Here is an 18,025-nt window from a genome sequence, read left to right as displayed (position 1 = left end):
CTTAGTTTTACTCTCCCATGTATTTTTTTTTTATTTTTAATTTTTATTTTTTTGAGATGGAGTTTCACTCTTGTCATCCAGGCTGGAGTGCAATGGTGCTATCTTGGCTCACTGCAACTTCTGCCTCCTGGGTTCAAGGGGTTCTCCTGCCTCAGCCTCCCGAGTAGCTGGGATTACAGGTGCCCACCACCATGCCCAGCTAATTTTTGAATTTTTAGTAGAGACAAGATTTCACCATGTTGGTCAGGCTGGTCTCAAACTCCTGATCTCAGGCGATTCACCCACCTTGGCCTCCTGAAATGCTGGGATTACAGGCATGAGCTACCGCGCCCGGCTGACTCTCCCATGTTAGGGGGACCAACTCACCCTATCCCAGTGAAATGGGATTAATTGGTCACCTTGCCTGAGATCCACCTTGTGAACAGTTACCTAGAGCAGCCCCAAGAGGTTCTGCACCATATACTGGTGGTGGAGAACCTTGTCCCAGTTGGAATGTCCCAACTAATAAGAAAAAGAACACTCTCTGAAGTTGTTCTCAATAGTGTTGACCTCCTTCATGAAATGGAAAGGAGAAAGGAGCAGCCTCCTAGCCCAGCTGCTAGCATAGGTGCAGACCAAGATGCGGAGTCTGCTTCAGAAGGTGACAACCTTTAGATGTTGAATCTGTCCCTGAATCAGCCCTGGGGAAAGGAGGCAGCAATCATGGAAACCTTAAAAAAACAAAAAACAACATAATGACAGGACAACCTGGAGGCCATTATTTTGGTGGCTGCTACTTGGCCACTCCTCACATAGATTTGTTTTACTGACTTCCTGCAGCAAAAGGAGATTGGCACAGGCTCTGCTACATCATTATTATTATTATTATTATTATTATTATTATTATTATTATGACGTAATCTTGCTCTGTTGCCCAGGCTGGAGTGCAGTGGCGTGATCTCAGCTCACTGCAACCTCTGCCGTCCGGGTTCAAGTTTTTCTCCTGCCTCAGCCTCCTAAGTAGCTGGGATTACAGTCACGCACCACCACGACCAGCTGATTTTTGTATTTTTAGTAGAGATGGGGTTTCACCACGCTGGCCAGGCTGGTTTCGAACTCCTGACCTCAAGTGATCTGCCTGCCTCAGCCTCCCAAAGTGCTGGGATTACAGGCGTGAACCACTGTGCCTGGCCTTCATCTATATTATTACCAGGAGGCAGATGTGTTCTCTTTTTCTCTGAGGTTTAGAATTATGCAAATGAAGATATGAAAACAAAAGCTCAGTGAGGTGGGGAGGATTACACTTAAGAATACAGGTAATTTTCAAAGCTCTTTAAGACACCCCTCTCAGTTTTTACTAACAGCTCTCTCTTGGCTCTTTGCCAGTCTGTTTAGAATTTGGCACCTCTTCATAACCTTTCAACCAAAGACCTGTAAGTTCATTCTAAAGCTCCTATCCTGGCCTCATTTTGCAAGTGGAGAAATCAAGGCATAAAATATGAGCTTTCAGTGTCTGTGGGCTGACCTTGAGTCTTGACCTTTATCCTGTTCTATCTTCCCTCCGCCGAAAACTCTGACCCTATTCCTCCCAGGTTCCCCCTTCATGATATTATCTGGAGGGCAATAGGACCTAGGGAGGTTCAACCCTGCGGCGGAGGGAGACACACCTGCCTAACCGCGTGGGTAGAGTGAGTGTTGGAGCAAGTCACTTAACTAGTTAGGGAGGGCGGGGTAGAAGTGGGGGCCTGCTGCTCTTAGGGAAGAGTAAAGCTGTGGCTCCTGCCTGGGTCTGCAGGTCGTGGTCAGAAGTGCTTCTGAAGAGCGGCCCAAGCCCCTTTTTGTCCCGCCACTCCACAACGAGCATCCCTCGGCTGGCCGCCTGCCCGGGAACTCTCCGGCTGGTTTTGTTTGGCCCCAGCCATACCGCCCATCTCGCCCGCCCTCGCCGTCCCGGTGCCTTAGTTTTTGAAGCTGCCGACCTCTCGCAGCTGGAATCGCAGACCAGGCAGGACCCTGGCAGCAGACGGCGTCCAAGAGTTTGGCGACATCCGTCCAGCCAGGTTGGCGCCCCGCACGTCGTGCCTCTCACTAGCAAAGTTTCTCCGAGGAGAAGCAGCCCCTCCAGCCTTTTCTTGATCCTGTAGAGCGAGCGCGCTCTGCTTCTGTCCCTCAACACTGCATTCGGAGACGGGGTGGTGACAATACTCCACTCCCGGGCCAGGCGGTCTTGGGGGCGGGGCTTGGGGGAATCCGAGGAGCTATCCTGAGAACCCTGGACTCAGCAAAGGTCCTGAGAGCGCGCAGGTGAGCGGGCGAGCTGATAGCTACAGCCTAGCAATAGCTAGGATACCTAGGCACTGAACTGAATCCCCTCTTCTGCCCCCCTTCTTCTGCGCCCCCTCTTCTGCCCTGGCTCAGCTCTCCGCTGACTTGAGAGGACACACTGGTCAGGACTCTTTGTAAGGAGCTGCTGAGTGTCGGTGCCCCCGACAGATCGGCTACACCCTGCCTGAGGGGCTGCGAAAGGAGCCGCCACGGAAGCCGCTGTTCTCATGACTCTTCACGTCCCTGGAGTTGGACTCTGGATGGGGCGCTGGGATGCTTGCTTTTGTCTTGTTCAAGTTTCACAGCAAGTATGTTGACGATTGGAATCGGGGCCAATCAAGAGTCAAGTTCAAAGTGGTACTCCTGGGCTTTCCATCCCAGACTCCAAGTCGAATCTGAGTCTAGAAGAGAGCGGTTTCTTGCTCTAACTAGTGAATCTCTGTTCCCAAACTGGACTTGACAGAGCTCTCCTCACCTATACTTGGACTGTAGCGGCCATAGGGTTCTCTTGGGGATGGGTGGGAGGGCGCTATGAACACCAGACCACAACATTCAGAAAGAACCTCGACAATGGACAGAGTTTATGAAATTCCTGAGGAGCCAAATGTGGATCCGGTTTCATCTCTGGAGGAAGATGTCATCCGTGGAGCCAACCCCCGATTTACTTTTCCATTTAGCATCCTTTTCTCCACCTTTTTGTACTGTGGGGAGGCTGCATCTGCTTTGTACATGGTTAGAATCTATCGAAAGAATAGTGAAACTTACTGGATGACATACACCTTTTCTTTCTTTATGTTTTCATCCATTATGGTCCAGTTGACCCTCATTTTTGTCCACAGAGATCTAGCCAAAGATAAACCGCTATCATTATTTATGCATCTAATCCTCTTGGGACCTGTTATCAGGTGAGCAACTTTTAAATCTTTTCCTTACCCCCCTAACCCCACCCCAGACGTGGGCAGAGAAAGATGAAAGATTTACAAGATGGATACTATGGCTCTAATCAATTCTCTCATTTCCTCCCACTCTCGGCTTCCCTGTCTACCATTCAGAAAACTTACTTGAAATCTTAAATGCCACCATGATGAACATGTGGTATGTACCTGTGTTCCAAAACAATGAACGATGCTATTTGGGCTGTGTAAACTAGAATGGGAACAATAAGACGTGATCACCCTGTGCATGAAGGCCATAGCTGCAGAGTGTGTAATTTTATTTAAAAAAATTTTTTTTCTAAGACAAGGTCTTGCTCTGCCTCCCAGGCTACAGTGCAGTGGTGCGATCATGGCTCACTGCAGCCTTGATCTCCTGGGATCAAGCGAACCTCCCACCTCAGCCTCCAAGTAGCTGGGACCAAAGGAATGTGTCACCATGCCTGGTTAATTAAAAAAATTTTTTTATAGGCTGGGTGTGGTGGCTCACGCCTGTAATCCCAGCACTTTGGGAGGCCGAGGCGGGTGGATCACCTGAGGTCAGGAGTTCAAGACCAGCTGGCCAACATGGTGAAACCCCTGTCTCTACTAAAAATCAGCTGGGTGTGGTGGCGCACATCTGTAATCCCAGCTACTCTGGTGGCTGAGGCAGGAGAATCACTTGAACCCGGAAGGTAGAGGTTGCAGTGAGCCAAGATCGGTGCCACTGCACTCCAGCCTGGGCGATAGAGTGAGACTCCATCTCAAAAAAAAAAAAAAAAATTTTGTAGAGACAGGATCTCGTTATGTAGACTGGGCTCAAGTGATCTTCCTGCCTCAGCTTCCCAAAGTGAGCCACCGCGCCTGGTCTGAGTGTGTAATTTTGACTCTACCTTTTGGATGCTTTGTAAATTGGATAAAAGTTTCTTTACCCTGAGCTGCTTGGGCTGGTGCTACTGCCATTTTCAAATTTTCCAGAGTAATTTGACATCTGGAAAATATTTTAAACCATCTGTGGTAATCTGGTACCCCAACCCAATATAGTTCAGTTCTCTGTCGGTTTATCAGTTTCCTGTTTATCTCTTTGTATATTTCTGCAATAAAGATACGAAGTTGGGAGGGGGCAAAGGAAGGCAGTTCATCTCTCTATGTGGATGCAGTAGCACAATTTAATAGTATCAAGTATTTGCATTCAGATTGCCTTGAAGTGGAAAGAATGCACTTAATCCTAGCGAGATAGGCACCTGTGTCAACAGTCTCATCTGGATGCTATGGGGTTTTCAAGGTAGAGAGATGTTGCAAAACTTATGAGTTCAGGAGTAAGGAATGGACCAAGTTTGTCTTGATTGCAAGAGAGGCAGACAACTGCAGTCAGCCGAGGAATATGGGTCAGAGTGTTGCAATGGGAAGATACCTCATCATTAGACAACTAAAAAGTCTGTGAAACTAATTAAGGATGGAACTCACTCCTTTATAAAATTTCATATCTGTACACATGTATAATTTTTATTTGTCACTTATACCTCAATAAGGCCAAAAAATTTTTTTATCAATAAATTTTTAAGTGGGGAGGAATCGATTAGGCTCTATCAGAGAGAATATGGGATATCAACGGAAACAGTGGCCTGAAATTTGGAGTCTAGTCTTCCCCCTGTCATTGACTGGTTGTGTGTTCTTGGTAAAATCTCTGAAGATGCCTTCACAGGAAGGCATATAGAGTTCCCTCATCTGTAAAGCAAATGGGTTAGTCTAAATCATGGGTCTCAAACTCAAACACTTGCAGGGACCAGGCAGGTATCATAAGTGAATGAAGCAGGCCTAGTATAAGAAAAAACAGTAGCCTTGTGTGAGATGATAAATGAAAACAAAGTCTCAGAGAAATACTGAGGAGTAGTGAGTACCATGGTAATCTGAAATCTTCATGACCTGCCTGAAGGAGGTAGCCCTTCTAGAGCCCTGGCCCATTGTTTCCATGTTGGAATTCAGACCCAGTATTGCCAGATCCACTAACTTTTCAGGAGATGCTCCAAAGACAGGATTTTTATATGAAATGTCATGATTTTAAATTTTCACAGCTGACTAAAACAATAACAACAACAACAACAACAACAACAACACAGGATGGACCAAACCATATCTGTTGGTCAGATATAACTCAGCTGGCCTATATGCATCTTTGGACTGGGTGATCTAAAGGTCCTTTACGGTTCTAAATCTTTGAAGTTAAGCTGTAAAAGGAAGACCTCAACTTGACCTTGAAACCAAGAAATTTAAAGTTGTGACTACAGGAGCAAATAAACCATTCGTCCCTCCTTTTTCAAATACAATATATTGAGTTAACCAATCGAAAACTCTCAAGATACAAATTTCAGAAAGTACCCAGCTGCACCCTCCCCTCTTTTTGACTTCCTTTGTTTGCTTTGTGAGCCCTCTGTGTAGAGTGTTGAGTACTGTTTTTCATTTTTGTTGTTTAGCTTCCACTAGAAATGATTGGGAAGCATTTATAACCTCAGGCAGCTAAGCCCACAGCAGAGAAAAGATAATTAAAAACTCATAAATTATACTCTGGATTCGCTTATTTTCAAGGCCAATTACTTGTTAGATAGGTAGGAACTTGATTAGTGTTATCAGGCACATGAAGGTGCTTGTAGAGTCTGGGTGCCTTACATGAAATGCAAGCATACTTCTGAAATGAAAATGTACTCTAATTTATTGAAGCTTATAAATGGGCAAACACCCTTACTTAAACCAGAAAATAGCCCTGAGAATAGAAATGGAACATTTATGTAAATGTAAACGGAACATTTCATGCCACCACCTTCTCCAATACTGTTCTCCAATTTAGCAATAGTACTGATGGGTTGGGGTTAAAATCTAAAATTTTTCATTGAAAATGCACTTATACAGAACAAGAATAGGAAAAAAGTGTTGCTTTTTCTTCTCTGTTCTTTCTTTGCATCTTTTTCTTTCCCAGGTCTTAGAGTTTGTCCCTAGAAGGTGAAAATTTCAAACTACATGCTTCAGAGTGGTACACATGCATCAGTCTTAGGGTGATCTGTGGAGACTGGCAGCCAGCATATGTTCCAAATTTTCCTATCAGGAGCTAAAGACTAGAGAGCATATCAACCTCTGGGCTTGTCTTTGGTCTACTTTTCTGTTAAATTTCATTGCTGTTATTATTATCCTCTCCTCCCATAATTGCTTACCCTGTATTATTTTCTTCCTTCTTATTCTTTCATTTACTCAGCAAATATTTCTCAAATACCTACTAAGTGATAAGAGCTATAAACAAGATAAATACAACCCTTGACCTCAGTCTCTTGGGCAAGATGTCTTAATGTCCACTACAAATGTTCTTACTAGTCATAAGTAGTCCACAGTTTTTATTCATTCAAGGTGAGTGGCGAAGTGGTAACTCAGGTGTTCCAGAACAAGATGTTCTAGTTGCTTCTCTTCCACTTACCACATCAGAACTGCTAAAGACTTCTGATTTGTATGGGGGAGGTGGGAGGGGCATAGCAGGAAATGTCATCTTACCCTTATTCCAAGGATGATAGGCTTTCATAAGGATGTTTTTCTCTTTGTAAAGAAAGAATCCAGTTTAAAAGGCTTTTGTCCACAAACAGGTCAAGAGGCACAAAAAGTAACTATTACAGTGATCTTTCGAGGGCCTAGTTATGTAGTTCATTCAGGTTTCAGTTGTCGTCTTTTAAGTGCTTTTGTTGCTTTGATGGCTTCCTGTGTATATGAGAGATTTTTTTTTCTCTGATCTGTCCCAAGACTTTTTGGCTGAGATATGGTTGTGAGCCCTTTCTTGAAAAAGCAGAATCTGGCCAGGTGCAGTTGCTCATGCCTGTAATCTCAGCACTTTGGGAAGCTGAGGTGGGTGGATCACCTGAGGTCAGGAGTTCAAGACCAGCCTGGCCAACATGGTGAAAACCCGTCTCTACTAAAAATACAAAAAAAAAAAAAAAAAAAACCTTAGCTGGACATGGTGGCACATGCCTGTAATCCCAGCTACTCAGGAGGCTGAGGCAGGAGAATTGCTTGAACCCAGGAGGCAGAGGTTACAGTGAGCCGAGATCGCGCCACTGCACTCCAGCCTGGGTGACAGAGCAAGACTCTGTCTCAAAAAAAAGAAAAGAAAGAAAAAGAAAAAGCAGAATCTAAAACTTTGGTTATGGAGCTGAATGCTTTGAGGGAGGAATGCTTTACCTCACGAATTTGAGGTAAGAAAACAGGGCCTTTGGAACCTTCATTATTTTGCTAGGAAAACAGTATCGACTTAATACCTTTGTGTTCAAGGCACTTTTCTACCTGCCACAGGCCTATTCTTAAAAAGACAAAACAATTCCTCAAGTCCTCAAACAAGTACTTCTGAAACAGTGTTCTTAGGTCAGTCGATGACTGAACAAAAATGGATTTAGATTCATGTAACTTGTAGAAGGCATGATCCACCCTTTGACTTATGAGAAATGATCAGAACGGAAGAGAGAAAAAGACGAAAAGTAGTGCAGACTGGCCATGGTGTCTCACACGTGTGATCCCAGCACTTTAGGATCCCAGCACTTTGGGTCAAGGCAGTAGGATTGCTTGAGCCCAGGAGTTTGAGACCAGTCTGGGCAACATGTCTAGATCTCCTCTCTACACAAATTAAAAATAGCTGGCATGGTGGCATGCGCCTGTAGTCCTAGCTACTCAGAAGGCTGAGGTGGGAGGATCATTTGAGCCTAGGAGGTCAAAGCTGCAATGAATTATGATTGTGCCACTACACTCCAACCAGGGTGATGGAGTAAGACCTTGTCTCAAAAATAAAATAAAGTAGCACAACCTCCCCAATTTATTTTTTCCCCTCATTACAACCTCCCTTCCCAGGACAGCTTTAGTTAAGTTTGCATGATGCTTTACTTCTGCAGATGTTTGGAGGCCATGATTAAGTACCTCACACTGTGGAAGAAAGAGGAGCAGGAGGAGCCCTATGTCAGCCTCACCCGAAAGAAGATGCTAATAGATGGCGAGGAGGTGCTGATAGAATGGGAGGTGGGCCACTCCATCCGGACCCTGGCTATGCACCGCAATGCCTACAAACGTATGTCACAGATCCAAGCCTTCCTGGGCTCAGTGCCCCAGCTGACCTATCAGCTCTATGTGAGCCTGATCTCTGCAGAGGTTCCCCTGGGTAGAGGTGAGTGGGGTCAGGAGAGGGGAGGGCTCCAGTTAAATCAAGGGTCTTAGAAGTCTAGACCCAAGCTGTCTAATAAACTGGCCACTAGCTTCATGTGGCTATTTAACTTAAAATTAAATAAAATTAAAAACTTGTTCATTAATACTAGCTACATTTCAAGTTCTCAGCAGCCGTGTGTTGCTAGCAACTACTGTATTGGATGGCACAGGTATAAACATTTCCATCATCACAGAAAGTTCTATCGGACAGCACTGGGAGATAGTTAAAGAACTTGTGGAGTCAGACATCTCAAGCCTGCCAGATTTCTTAAACAGGTAAGCTGTTTAGACTAAAAATGTCACAGATAAACCTTCTCTGGGCCCAGAAGAAGCTAGTAATACCAGCAGTCAGTAGGATATTTTCCCTTGCCCAAAATGTTTAAATTATGCTGTTGTTTTGTTTGTTTAAGGATGGCAGTCTTTAATAAGAGGTTCCCAAATAGTACTGATCATCAGAATCATGTGATGGGCTTCTTTTTGAAATTATATTCACTCCCCAGACTTGAATAAATCTTAATATGTATTTCTAAAATGTACCCCAGTTGATTTTGATCAGCCACATTTGGGAACCAATGATTTAATCATTTCTGCTAATGCCAGTGGAGAGAAAGAAAAGGAGTGTGGGCTGGGCACGGTGGTTCAAGCCTGTAATCCCAGCACTTTGGGAGGCCAAGGCGGGTGGATCACAAGGTCAGGAGATCGAGACCATCCTGGCTAACATGATGAAAACCCGTCTGTACTAAAAATACAAAAAATTAGCCGGGCGTGGTGGCAGGCGCCTGTAGTCCTAGCTACTCGGGAGGCTGAGGCAGGAGAATGGCGTGAACCTGGGAGGCGGAGCTTGCAGTGAGCCGAGATCGCGTCACTGCACTCCAGCCTGGGTGACAGAGCAAGACTCCGTCTCAAAAAATAAAAATAAAAAATAAAAGCGTGGGGTTAATACTAATGAGAGTCAGGCCTGGACCAAGTTCTGACCTTCACTGTGATCTTTGGAGGAAGTTACAAAGCAATCACTGACCTAATTTCCCACTTGTAGAAGAGGGATCCTGAAATGAGTAAGACCTCTAGCAGAGGATGAAATGTGAGTCAGTGTTTTCAAAGTTGAGATAAATTGTTGTTAATGAATTTTAACAGCCTGAGATTTGCTTCATCTGCTTGGGCAGGCACTGGTATATGTGTGGGTACAGGTTTGGACCATTTCCTATTAGATTCTAACCCTGTTTGGCAAAGTCCCGTGTCTCAAATAAGGTAAGGAGAAAATTTGCCCTCTTTTGTCTTTTTTCCCCACTAAGAATTGTTCTTGAAGTTCTGTTGGTCTTGAAGCTTTTCACATACATAGTAGTTTGAGGAGAAAACTCTTTGGAAATGATGATGCTTTTCCTTTAAATCATCTAATAAAAATAGGTGTACATTACGGCTGGGCATGGTGGCTCACGCCTGTAATCCTAACACTTTGGGAGGCTAAGACAGGCGGATCACTTGAAGTTGGGAGTTCAAAACCAGCCTGGCCAACATGTTGAAACCCCATCTCTACTAAAAATACAAAAAAAATCAAGGATGGGCATGGTGGCTGATGCCTGTAATCCCAGCACTTTGGGAAGCCGAGGCAGGTGGATCACCTGAGGTCAGGAGGTTGAGACCAGCCTGGCCTGGCGAAACTCTGTCTCTACTAAAAGTACAAAAATTAGCCGGGTATGGTGGTGGATGCTTATAATCCCAGCTACTTGGGAGGCTGATGCATGAGAATCACTTGAACTTGGGAGCCGAGATCTCACCGTTGCACTCCAGCCTGGGCAACAGAGCGAGACTCTGTCTCAAAAAAAAAATTCAGCCAGGCGTGATGGTGGGTGCCTGTAATCCCAGCTACTTGGGAGGCTGAAGCAGGAGAATTGCTTGAACCTGGGAGGTGGAGGTTGCAGTGAGCTGAGACTGCACCGCTGCACCCCAGCCTGGGCGACAGAGGGAGACTGCCGTCTCATAAATAAATAAGTAAATAACAAAAGTAATACATGTACAAACTGACATATAAGTAATTGTATTTGCACAGAAAATTTCTGGAAACTATGCAAGAAACTACCTCTGTGGAGTGGGAATGAAAAGTCAGCAGTCTTACTTTTTAAAATTCTTCTGTATGGTTTGAAAATTTTTTTTGTGATCATGCATTACTAGTTTTGGTCTTTATCTTTTTTTAATTACAAAAGTCAGACATGGTTATAGTAAAAATTAAAAACCATACAGAATAGATATAAAATAGGAAACGTAATCTCACTCCCCAAAGATAACCTCTGTTAATCATCCAGTATATATCCTTCTGGACTTATTTTTACTATGTAAACATAAACATACATACAATATATATTGTACATGTTTTTGCCCCAAAATGGACTGTATGAAACATTCTGTCAACAAAGTATTTTTCAAAAGTACAGTATGCCAGTATGTCTTTTCTCAAGTTATTTATATATACATGTATAACAATAATAAATATATAATATACATTTCCTTTATATGAATTAGACTATTTTTATTCTCCTAATTTTCTATTGATAGGATTCTATTGATTGTCTCAAAAAAGAAAAAAAAGGTAGCACAACCTCCCCAAGTTATTTTTTCCCCTCATTACAACCTCCCTTCTCAGGACAGCTTTAGTTAAGTTCCCATGATGCTTCACTTCTGCAGATGTTTGGAGGCCATGATTAAGGACTTCACACTGTGGAAGAAAGAGGGGCAGCAGGAGCCCTATGTCAGCCTCACAAATTTTAATTTTTCACAAAAAAGTTGTTTTCTAATTGCAAATTATGCCACAGTAAACATCTTTATAAATGCCTGTGTACATGAATGAGACTTTGTAGGATAAATTTATAGCAGTAGAATTGCTGGGTGGAAGGATATGTATGTTTAAAATTTTATTGATATTGCCAAATAACTTCCAAAAAGATATATGAATTTATACTCTCACCAACAGTATACAAATGTGCCTGTTTCTGTTTCTTCATATCTTAAACTCAATATTCTTTATTTGTATAATTATAAAATAATTGGCTTTTAAAATAATTGGCTTTTAAAATAATTGGCTTTCTTTGGTTATGAATGAAACCGAGCATCCTTTTGTGTTTGGTCATTGTGTGTTCTGTGAATTGCTTGTTTATATATTTTACTCGCTTTTTCTAGTGGGTTGTCTTTTTCATATTAATTTTTAGGAGCTATTTACTTATTCTTGTTATTAATCCTTTCTCTGCTGTGAATGAGTATGTATGCATATATTTGTATAATTTTTTGCTTGTACATGCACACGTTTTAAATATGTATATACATGTCATATGTGTGTGATATATTTAATATCCACAATACACTTTGTAGTATCTTCTGGCATTCTGAAGTATTACATTTTTATGTATTCAAATTCTTTATTGCTTTTAGATTTTGTGCCTTTCTTACAAAGGCCTATCACATCTCTCATCTGGTAGAACAATTTTCCCCAATCTTTTAAGTAGATTAATTTTCAAGATAATTTTTTAATTCATCCTACAAAAAACAAAGCAAAATAATAACAGCAAAAGAAAAAAACATTTCATTGAGATTCTGATTGAGATTTGCATCAAATTACTTAGGTTATTTTGGGAGAATTTACATCTTTATAGGATTGTTGGATTTCATATTGTGAAATGATAAATCTCTCCATTTTATTAAATATTTTAAAATGTATCTCAGTAAAATTGTATAGTTTTCTTCAGTAAAGTTGTATAGTTTTCTTGCTATGAGTGTTACATTTTTATAAGGCTTACTTTCAGATGTTCTGTCAGTTTTAAAATGACCTGATTTTCTAAGTACCAGGATAGTATCCAGGTAAAGTAAACCCACCTACCATACTTTTGGAAATAGGGGGATGATGAAGATGACAAAGAAAAGGAAGAAAGAGGAGGAGGGGGAGGAGGAGAAAAAGGACAAGAAAGAAGGGAAGAAGGAAGAAGAAGAAAGAAGAACACAGCTAAAAGAATTTACTAGGTTCTAGGCATTTCTCTAAGCCCTTTACATGTAAATGTTTATTTAATCTTTACCACAACCCTATGAGATAATTATAATTCTCATTTTACAGACGAAGAAACAGACGCACTGAGAGTTTAAGTATATTCCCCCAAGGTCCCATAAGCAAAGATTGGATTGGAATTCAGGGTGTTTGCCTCCAGAGCCTGTGTATTTTGTTCTCTTATGGCATGAGTGTATTTGTAGGGACACAGATTGAAAATGTTTTGACATTTATTGGAAGCATCAGGTTTTTTTCCTTCTGTTACACTACTAATCAATAAATGAGTTCTAATGTGAGGGAAAGCATCGCCACACAGCTGGATGTATGCTCTCACATTCCCAGTTACATAAGGTGCATCAGCTCTTGAGGATAGGACTGAGAATGGTTGAGAAAGACAAGAGTCACCACTTCAAGAGTCTCCAATTCCAGTCTCTGAGATTCCAACACTCTACTTGAAACTGAAGAACTCAGAGCTGTGCTTCCTTTTGGGTTTACATGGGGGAAATCTTAACTTTTTCTCCACTAAAAGTGAAAGATTAAGTTGACATCTCTATGGCCACCTTTTCCCTAGATCAAGTGTTTTAATAGGAACAGAAAACTCCAGCTTTCCTTTTGGATGAGTATTCCTCAGCCCTCCCACTTCTCTTGAGAGCACTGGATTTTTCTTAGTAATCAGCATCCTTTGACATAAAGGAAGAAAAGGAAAGGGCCACCTGTGTCATCTATAGTTGAGGCTTAGGTAGGTTAGGGAGCATCCTGGCTCTTTAGGGCCACTACTCTAACATATGGTTCCATGGATGTCATGGGTGAGGCAACAGGGTTTGGAAATTTTTGAACCACTCTGCTGCAAACTCAGAGATTCCTAACATATGGGGGTAATGAATTGACATTGCTGATGACAAATATAAGCAACTCTTGAGTATCTCAGTGAATTGAGAACTGAGGTACACAGATATTCAGTGACTTCCAAAAGTTCCCATACAGCTGAACCAATACAGCTGAACCCATACAGCTTGCTTGCTTGCTTGCTTGCTTTCTTTCTTTCTTTCTTTCTTTCTTTCTTTCTTTCTTTCTTTCTTTCTTTCTTTCTTCCTTTCTTTCTTTTCTTTCTTTCTTTCTTCTTTCTCTTTCTTTCTTTCTTTCTCTCTTTTTCCTTTTCTTTTTCTTTCTTTTCTTTCTCTCTTTCTTTCTCTCTCTCTCTTTCTCTCTTCCTCCCTTCCTCCCTTTCTCTCTTTCTCCCTTTCTTTCTTCCCTTCCTCCTTACAGGCATGCACCACCATGCCCAGCTAATTTTTGTATTTTTAGTAGAGACCGGGTTTCACCATGTTGGTCAGGCTGGTCTTGAACTCCTGACCTCAGGTGATCCACCCACCTTAGCCCCCCAAAGTGCTTGGGATTACAGGTGTAAGCCACCGTGTGCACGGCTGGAACCAAGGATTTCTAATTAGTTTTCTTTTTTCTTTTTTTTCTTTTTGAGAAGGAGTCTCACTCTGTCACCCAGGCTGGAGTGCAGTGGGGTGATCTCAACTCACTGCAACCTCTGCCTCGTGGGTTCAAGTGATTCTCGTGCCTCAGCCTCCTGAGCAGCTGGGATTACAGGCATGCCATCATGCCTGGCTAATTTTTTTTTTCTTTTTGAGACAGAGTCTCACTCTGTTGCCCAGGCTGGGTCGCAGTGGTGCAATCTCGGCCCACTATAACCTCTGCCTCCCAGGTTCAAGTAATTCTCCTGCCTCAGCATCCCAGGTAGCTGGGAATACAGGTGCACGCCACCACGCCTGACTAATATTTGTATTTTTAGCGGAGATGGGGTTTCATCATGTTGGCCAGGCTGGTCTTGAACTCGACCTCAGGTGATCCATCCGCCTTGGCCTCCCAATGTGCTGGGATTACAGGCATGAGTCACCGCGCCCAGCCTAATTAGGTATTTTATGCACCTCTCTAATCTCAGAAGTCTTCATTAATTTCACAAACATTTATTGAGCACCTGCTATGTTCCAGGTAATATGTTAGGCTCTGGGAATACAGCAGTGAAGAAAACATGGTCCCTCCTGCCTTCATGGAATTTTCAATACACATTTTGACACATCATTGAAGTTAAGTGTTCTAGAAACACACAAACAATGTTAGTTCCTTGAAGAAGATATACATCAAAGAAGGGACTTCTATTAGCAAGAGCGTTCTCTATGAGTCTCCTAAGACTGGATTTTTTCAGATAGAGTTCTTTCTGCCTTATTCAATGTTTGCTCTGAAGCCTGCTTCATCAGCAAAGTCTGCCTGATACCTTTATATGTACTCTTCTCACGTTAGTGACTTCTCAGTGTTCTAAGACCCATGCTTTTTAAGGAAGTTTATTTTGTATATTTATATGATTATTAAAGTGTTACAGTATATGTTCATAATGAGAAATTTAGAAAATAGAGAACTGTAGAGAAAAAGATTTCTAAAACTGATATAAGACTATCACACACAAAAAAGATATTTTGGTTCATTTTTTCAATTTTTTGTGCATCTATTTTGTTTTATTGTATATATTCAAGGTGTACAATGTGATGTTTCGATGTATGTACACATTGTGAAATGATTACCACAACCAAACTAATTAACACATTCATCACCTCACATAGTTATCATTTTTGTACGTGTGTGTGTGTGTGTGTGTGTGTGGTAAAACTTCAGATCTACTCTCTTTAAAAATTTCAAGTACACAATACATTATTGTCAACTATAGTCATCATGTTGTACATTAGAGCTCTGAAACTTATTTATCTTATAACTCTAAATTTGTAGCCTTTGATCAAAATCCTTCCATTTCCCTAAATCCCCATCCCCTGGTAACCACCCATTCTACTCTGTTTCTAGGTGTTCAACTTTTTTAGATTCCACATATAAGTAAGACAATGCAGTATTTTTCTTTATGTGTCTAGCTCATTTCACTTAGCATAATGTCCTCTAGGTTCATCTGTGTTGTCACGGATGGCAGGGTTTCCTTAATTTTATGGTTGAATAATATTCATACACACACACACACACACACACACACACACACACACACACCAGATTTTCTTTATCCATTCATCTGTCAACAGATACTGAGTTTGTTTCCATATCTTGGCTATTGAGAATAATACTACAATGAGCATGGGAGTGCAGATATCTCTTTGAGATACTGATTTCCTTTAGGTATACACCCAGCAGTGGGATTATTTGATCGTTTGGCCGTTCTGTTTTTAATTTTTTTGGAGAACCTCCATGCTGTTTTCCATAATGGCTGTATCAGTTTATGTTCCCACAAACAGTGTACAAGGTCCTTTTTCTTACATCCCCACCAACACTTATTTTTTTTTAATAATAGCCATTCTAACAGGTGTGAGGTGATATCTCATTGTGGCTTTGATTTGCATTTTTGTGATGATTAGTGATGTTGAACACCTTTTCATATACCTGTTGGCCGTTTATATACCGCCTTTGGAGAAAGTCTATTCAAGTGCATGCTATTTGTTTACATAGCTGTGATCATATTTGCATTTGCTCTTAACTGGAGCTCTCAAGTCTCACCCGTCATCTCTCTGGACCTCTGGGTTATAAGTACAGCCTTCATTACCAACATTGACTGATTGCCTGTTTTTGTTTTTGTTTTTGTTTTTTAACAGTTGTGCTAATGGTATTTTCCCTGGTATCTGTCACCTATGGGGCCACCCTTTGCAATATGTTGGCTATCCAGATCAAGTACGATGACTACAAGATTCGCCTTGGGCCACTAGAAGTCCTCTGCATCACCATCTGGCGGACATTGGAGATCACTTCCCGCCTCCTGATTCTGGTGCTCTTCTCAGCCACTTTGAAATTGAAGGCTGTGCCCTTCCTAGTGCTCAACTTCCTGATCATCCTCTTTGAGCCCTGGATTAAGTTCTGGAGAAGTGGTGCCCAGATGCCCAATAACATTGAGAAAAACTTCAGCCGGGTCGGCACTCTGGTGGTCCTGATTTCAGTCACCATCCTCTATGCTGGCATCAACTTCTCTTGCTGGTCAGCTTTGCAGTTGAGGTTGGCAGACAGAGATCTCGTCGACAAAGGGCAGAACTGGGGACATATGGGCCTGCACTATAGTGTGAGGTTGGTAGAGAATGTGATCATGGTCTTGGTTTTTAAGTTCTTTGGAGTGAAAGTGTTACTGAATTACTGTCATTCCTTGATTGCCTTGCAGCTCATTATTGCTTATCTGATTTCCATTGGCTTCATGCTCCTTTTCTTCCAGTACTTGCATCCATTGCGCTCACTCTTCACCCATAATGTAGTAGACTACCTCCACTGTGTCTGCTGTCACCAGCACCCTCGGACCAGGGTTGAGAACTCAGAGCCACCCTTTGAGACTGAAGCAAGGCAAAGTGTTGTCTGATTCTATTTTCTGGGTATTTTAGGAAGAGTTGGGAGTTGCCAAGAGTAACCATGAAATTGAAGGAAAGGATGAGGTTCATGGGTGAGATACCCATCAGTACATTTTCTTGACTTTTCTGTTAAGCCTATCAGAAGAAAGAGCAACTCCCAAATAGGTTTTATTTTCTGAAGAGTTACCACTATGTTTGGAAACGGGGTATCCACTATATAGTTGAAAGGGTCAGAAATACCATTCACACCCTTCTTACCCAGGTCAATTGGAATAACTTGCCTTCAAACACTTTAGGCTCTCTAAAGTGACCTTCTAGCTCTGCTCATTTGCTTGATGCATTTCTGAGCTTTCCTGGGCTGAGCTGAAGGCCCAGAATCCCGCTAGAATATATCCTGACTGATCAGAGGATATGACAGCTTACCAGCTAAGAGTACCTCCCAGGAAACAGTCTGACTAATGTGGAACCTGCAACTGTCAGTGTGGCTGGGGTCTTTTTAATTCCAGTGAGAAGCTCTGGCTGAGAAGAAAATCACCACTATTAAAAAAGCTGCTCCCCAAGCAGATTAGCTCTCTGTTAGGATTTTACTAGTGGCCATTCAGCAAGGACCTCTCTTTACAGTGGCACTTCATAGGCACACTCTGAGGAGAAAGTGCAGGGTAGAATTCCTTCAGGGCATAAGCCAAAATGACTCTTTTTCTCAGGGACCTGCATGGGCCTCCAGCTTGTCTATTGGAATTGTGAAGTGAAGCCTCTCACTTAGTGCCTCATTAGCAGAGATTTCCTCCAACCCAGCTTTTCTGTGCTCTTGGTATTTTACTACTTGATGTGGACCTCAGAGAAGCTGAACTGTAATTGAAGATGTTTCCGATGTGTGGAAGAAATGAAGACTACTTTGTGTCTGCCGTTGTCCTGAGTATTTCATTAATTGTGTGTGTGTGTGTGTGTGTGTGTGTGTGTGTGTGTATGTGTATGTGTGTAGGGGAGAAAGTAATAATGGCTGAGACATCACCTTCATGTTGTTTGCGATTGGGATGGGTGACTAACACTCCAAGGTAGAGTGAAGGCAGAGGAGGGAAACAAGATCACATTAAATCATCATCAGTACTGGTTTCTGCCTACAGGAGTTTACTTTTTTTTTTTTCTTTTTTGAGGTGGAGTCTCGCTCTGTT

The 18,025-nt window shown here is 42.2% G+C and overlaps 1 protein-coding gene across 1 annotated transcript; it reads left to right on the top strand.

Annotated features, from left to right (window-relative positions):
- Positions 1 to 1,648: 1,648 nt before the first annotated feature.
- On the top strand, positions 1,649 to 17,755 carry XKRX (XK related X-linked). The gene is made up of 3 exons (XM_004064504.4): positions 1,649 to 3,209; positions 8,132 to 8,400; positions 16,119 to 17,755. Exons 1-3 carry the CDS (start codon positions 2,836 to 2,838, stop codon positions 16,862 to 16,864), a joined length of 1,389 nt encoding a protein of 462 aa, XP_004064552.1. The 5' UTR covers positions 1,649 to 2,835; the 3' UTR covers positions 16,865 to 17,755.
- The last annotated feature ends 270 nt before the right edge of the window (positions 17,756 to 18,025 follow it).

The sequence above is a fragment of the Gorilla gorilla genome, chromosome X, assembly GCF_029281585.2.
Source record: "Gorilla gorilla gorilla isolate KB3781 chromosome X, NHGRI_mGorGor1-v2.1_pri, whole genome shotgun sequence".
Taxonomy (NCBI): Eukaryota; Metazoa; Chordata; class Mammalia; order Primates; family Hominidae; genus Gorilla; species Gorilla gorilla.
Note: the sequence above shows the minus strand (reverse complement) of the source record. Positions and strands in the feature narration are given on the sequence as shown.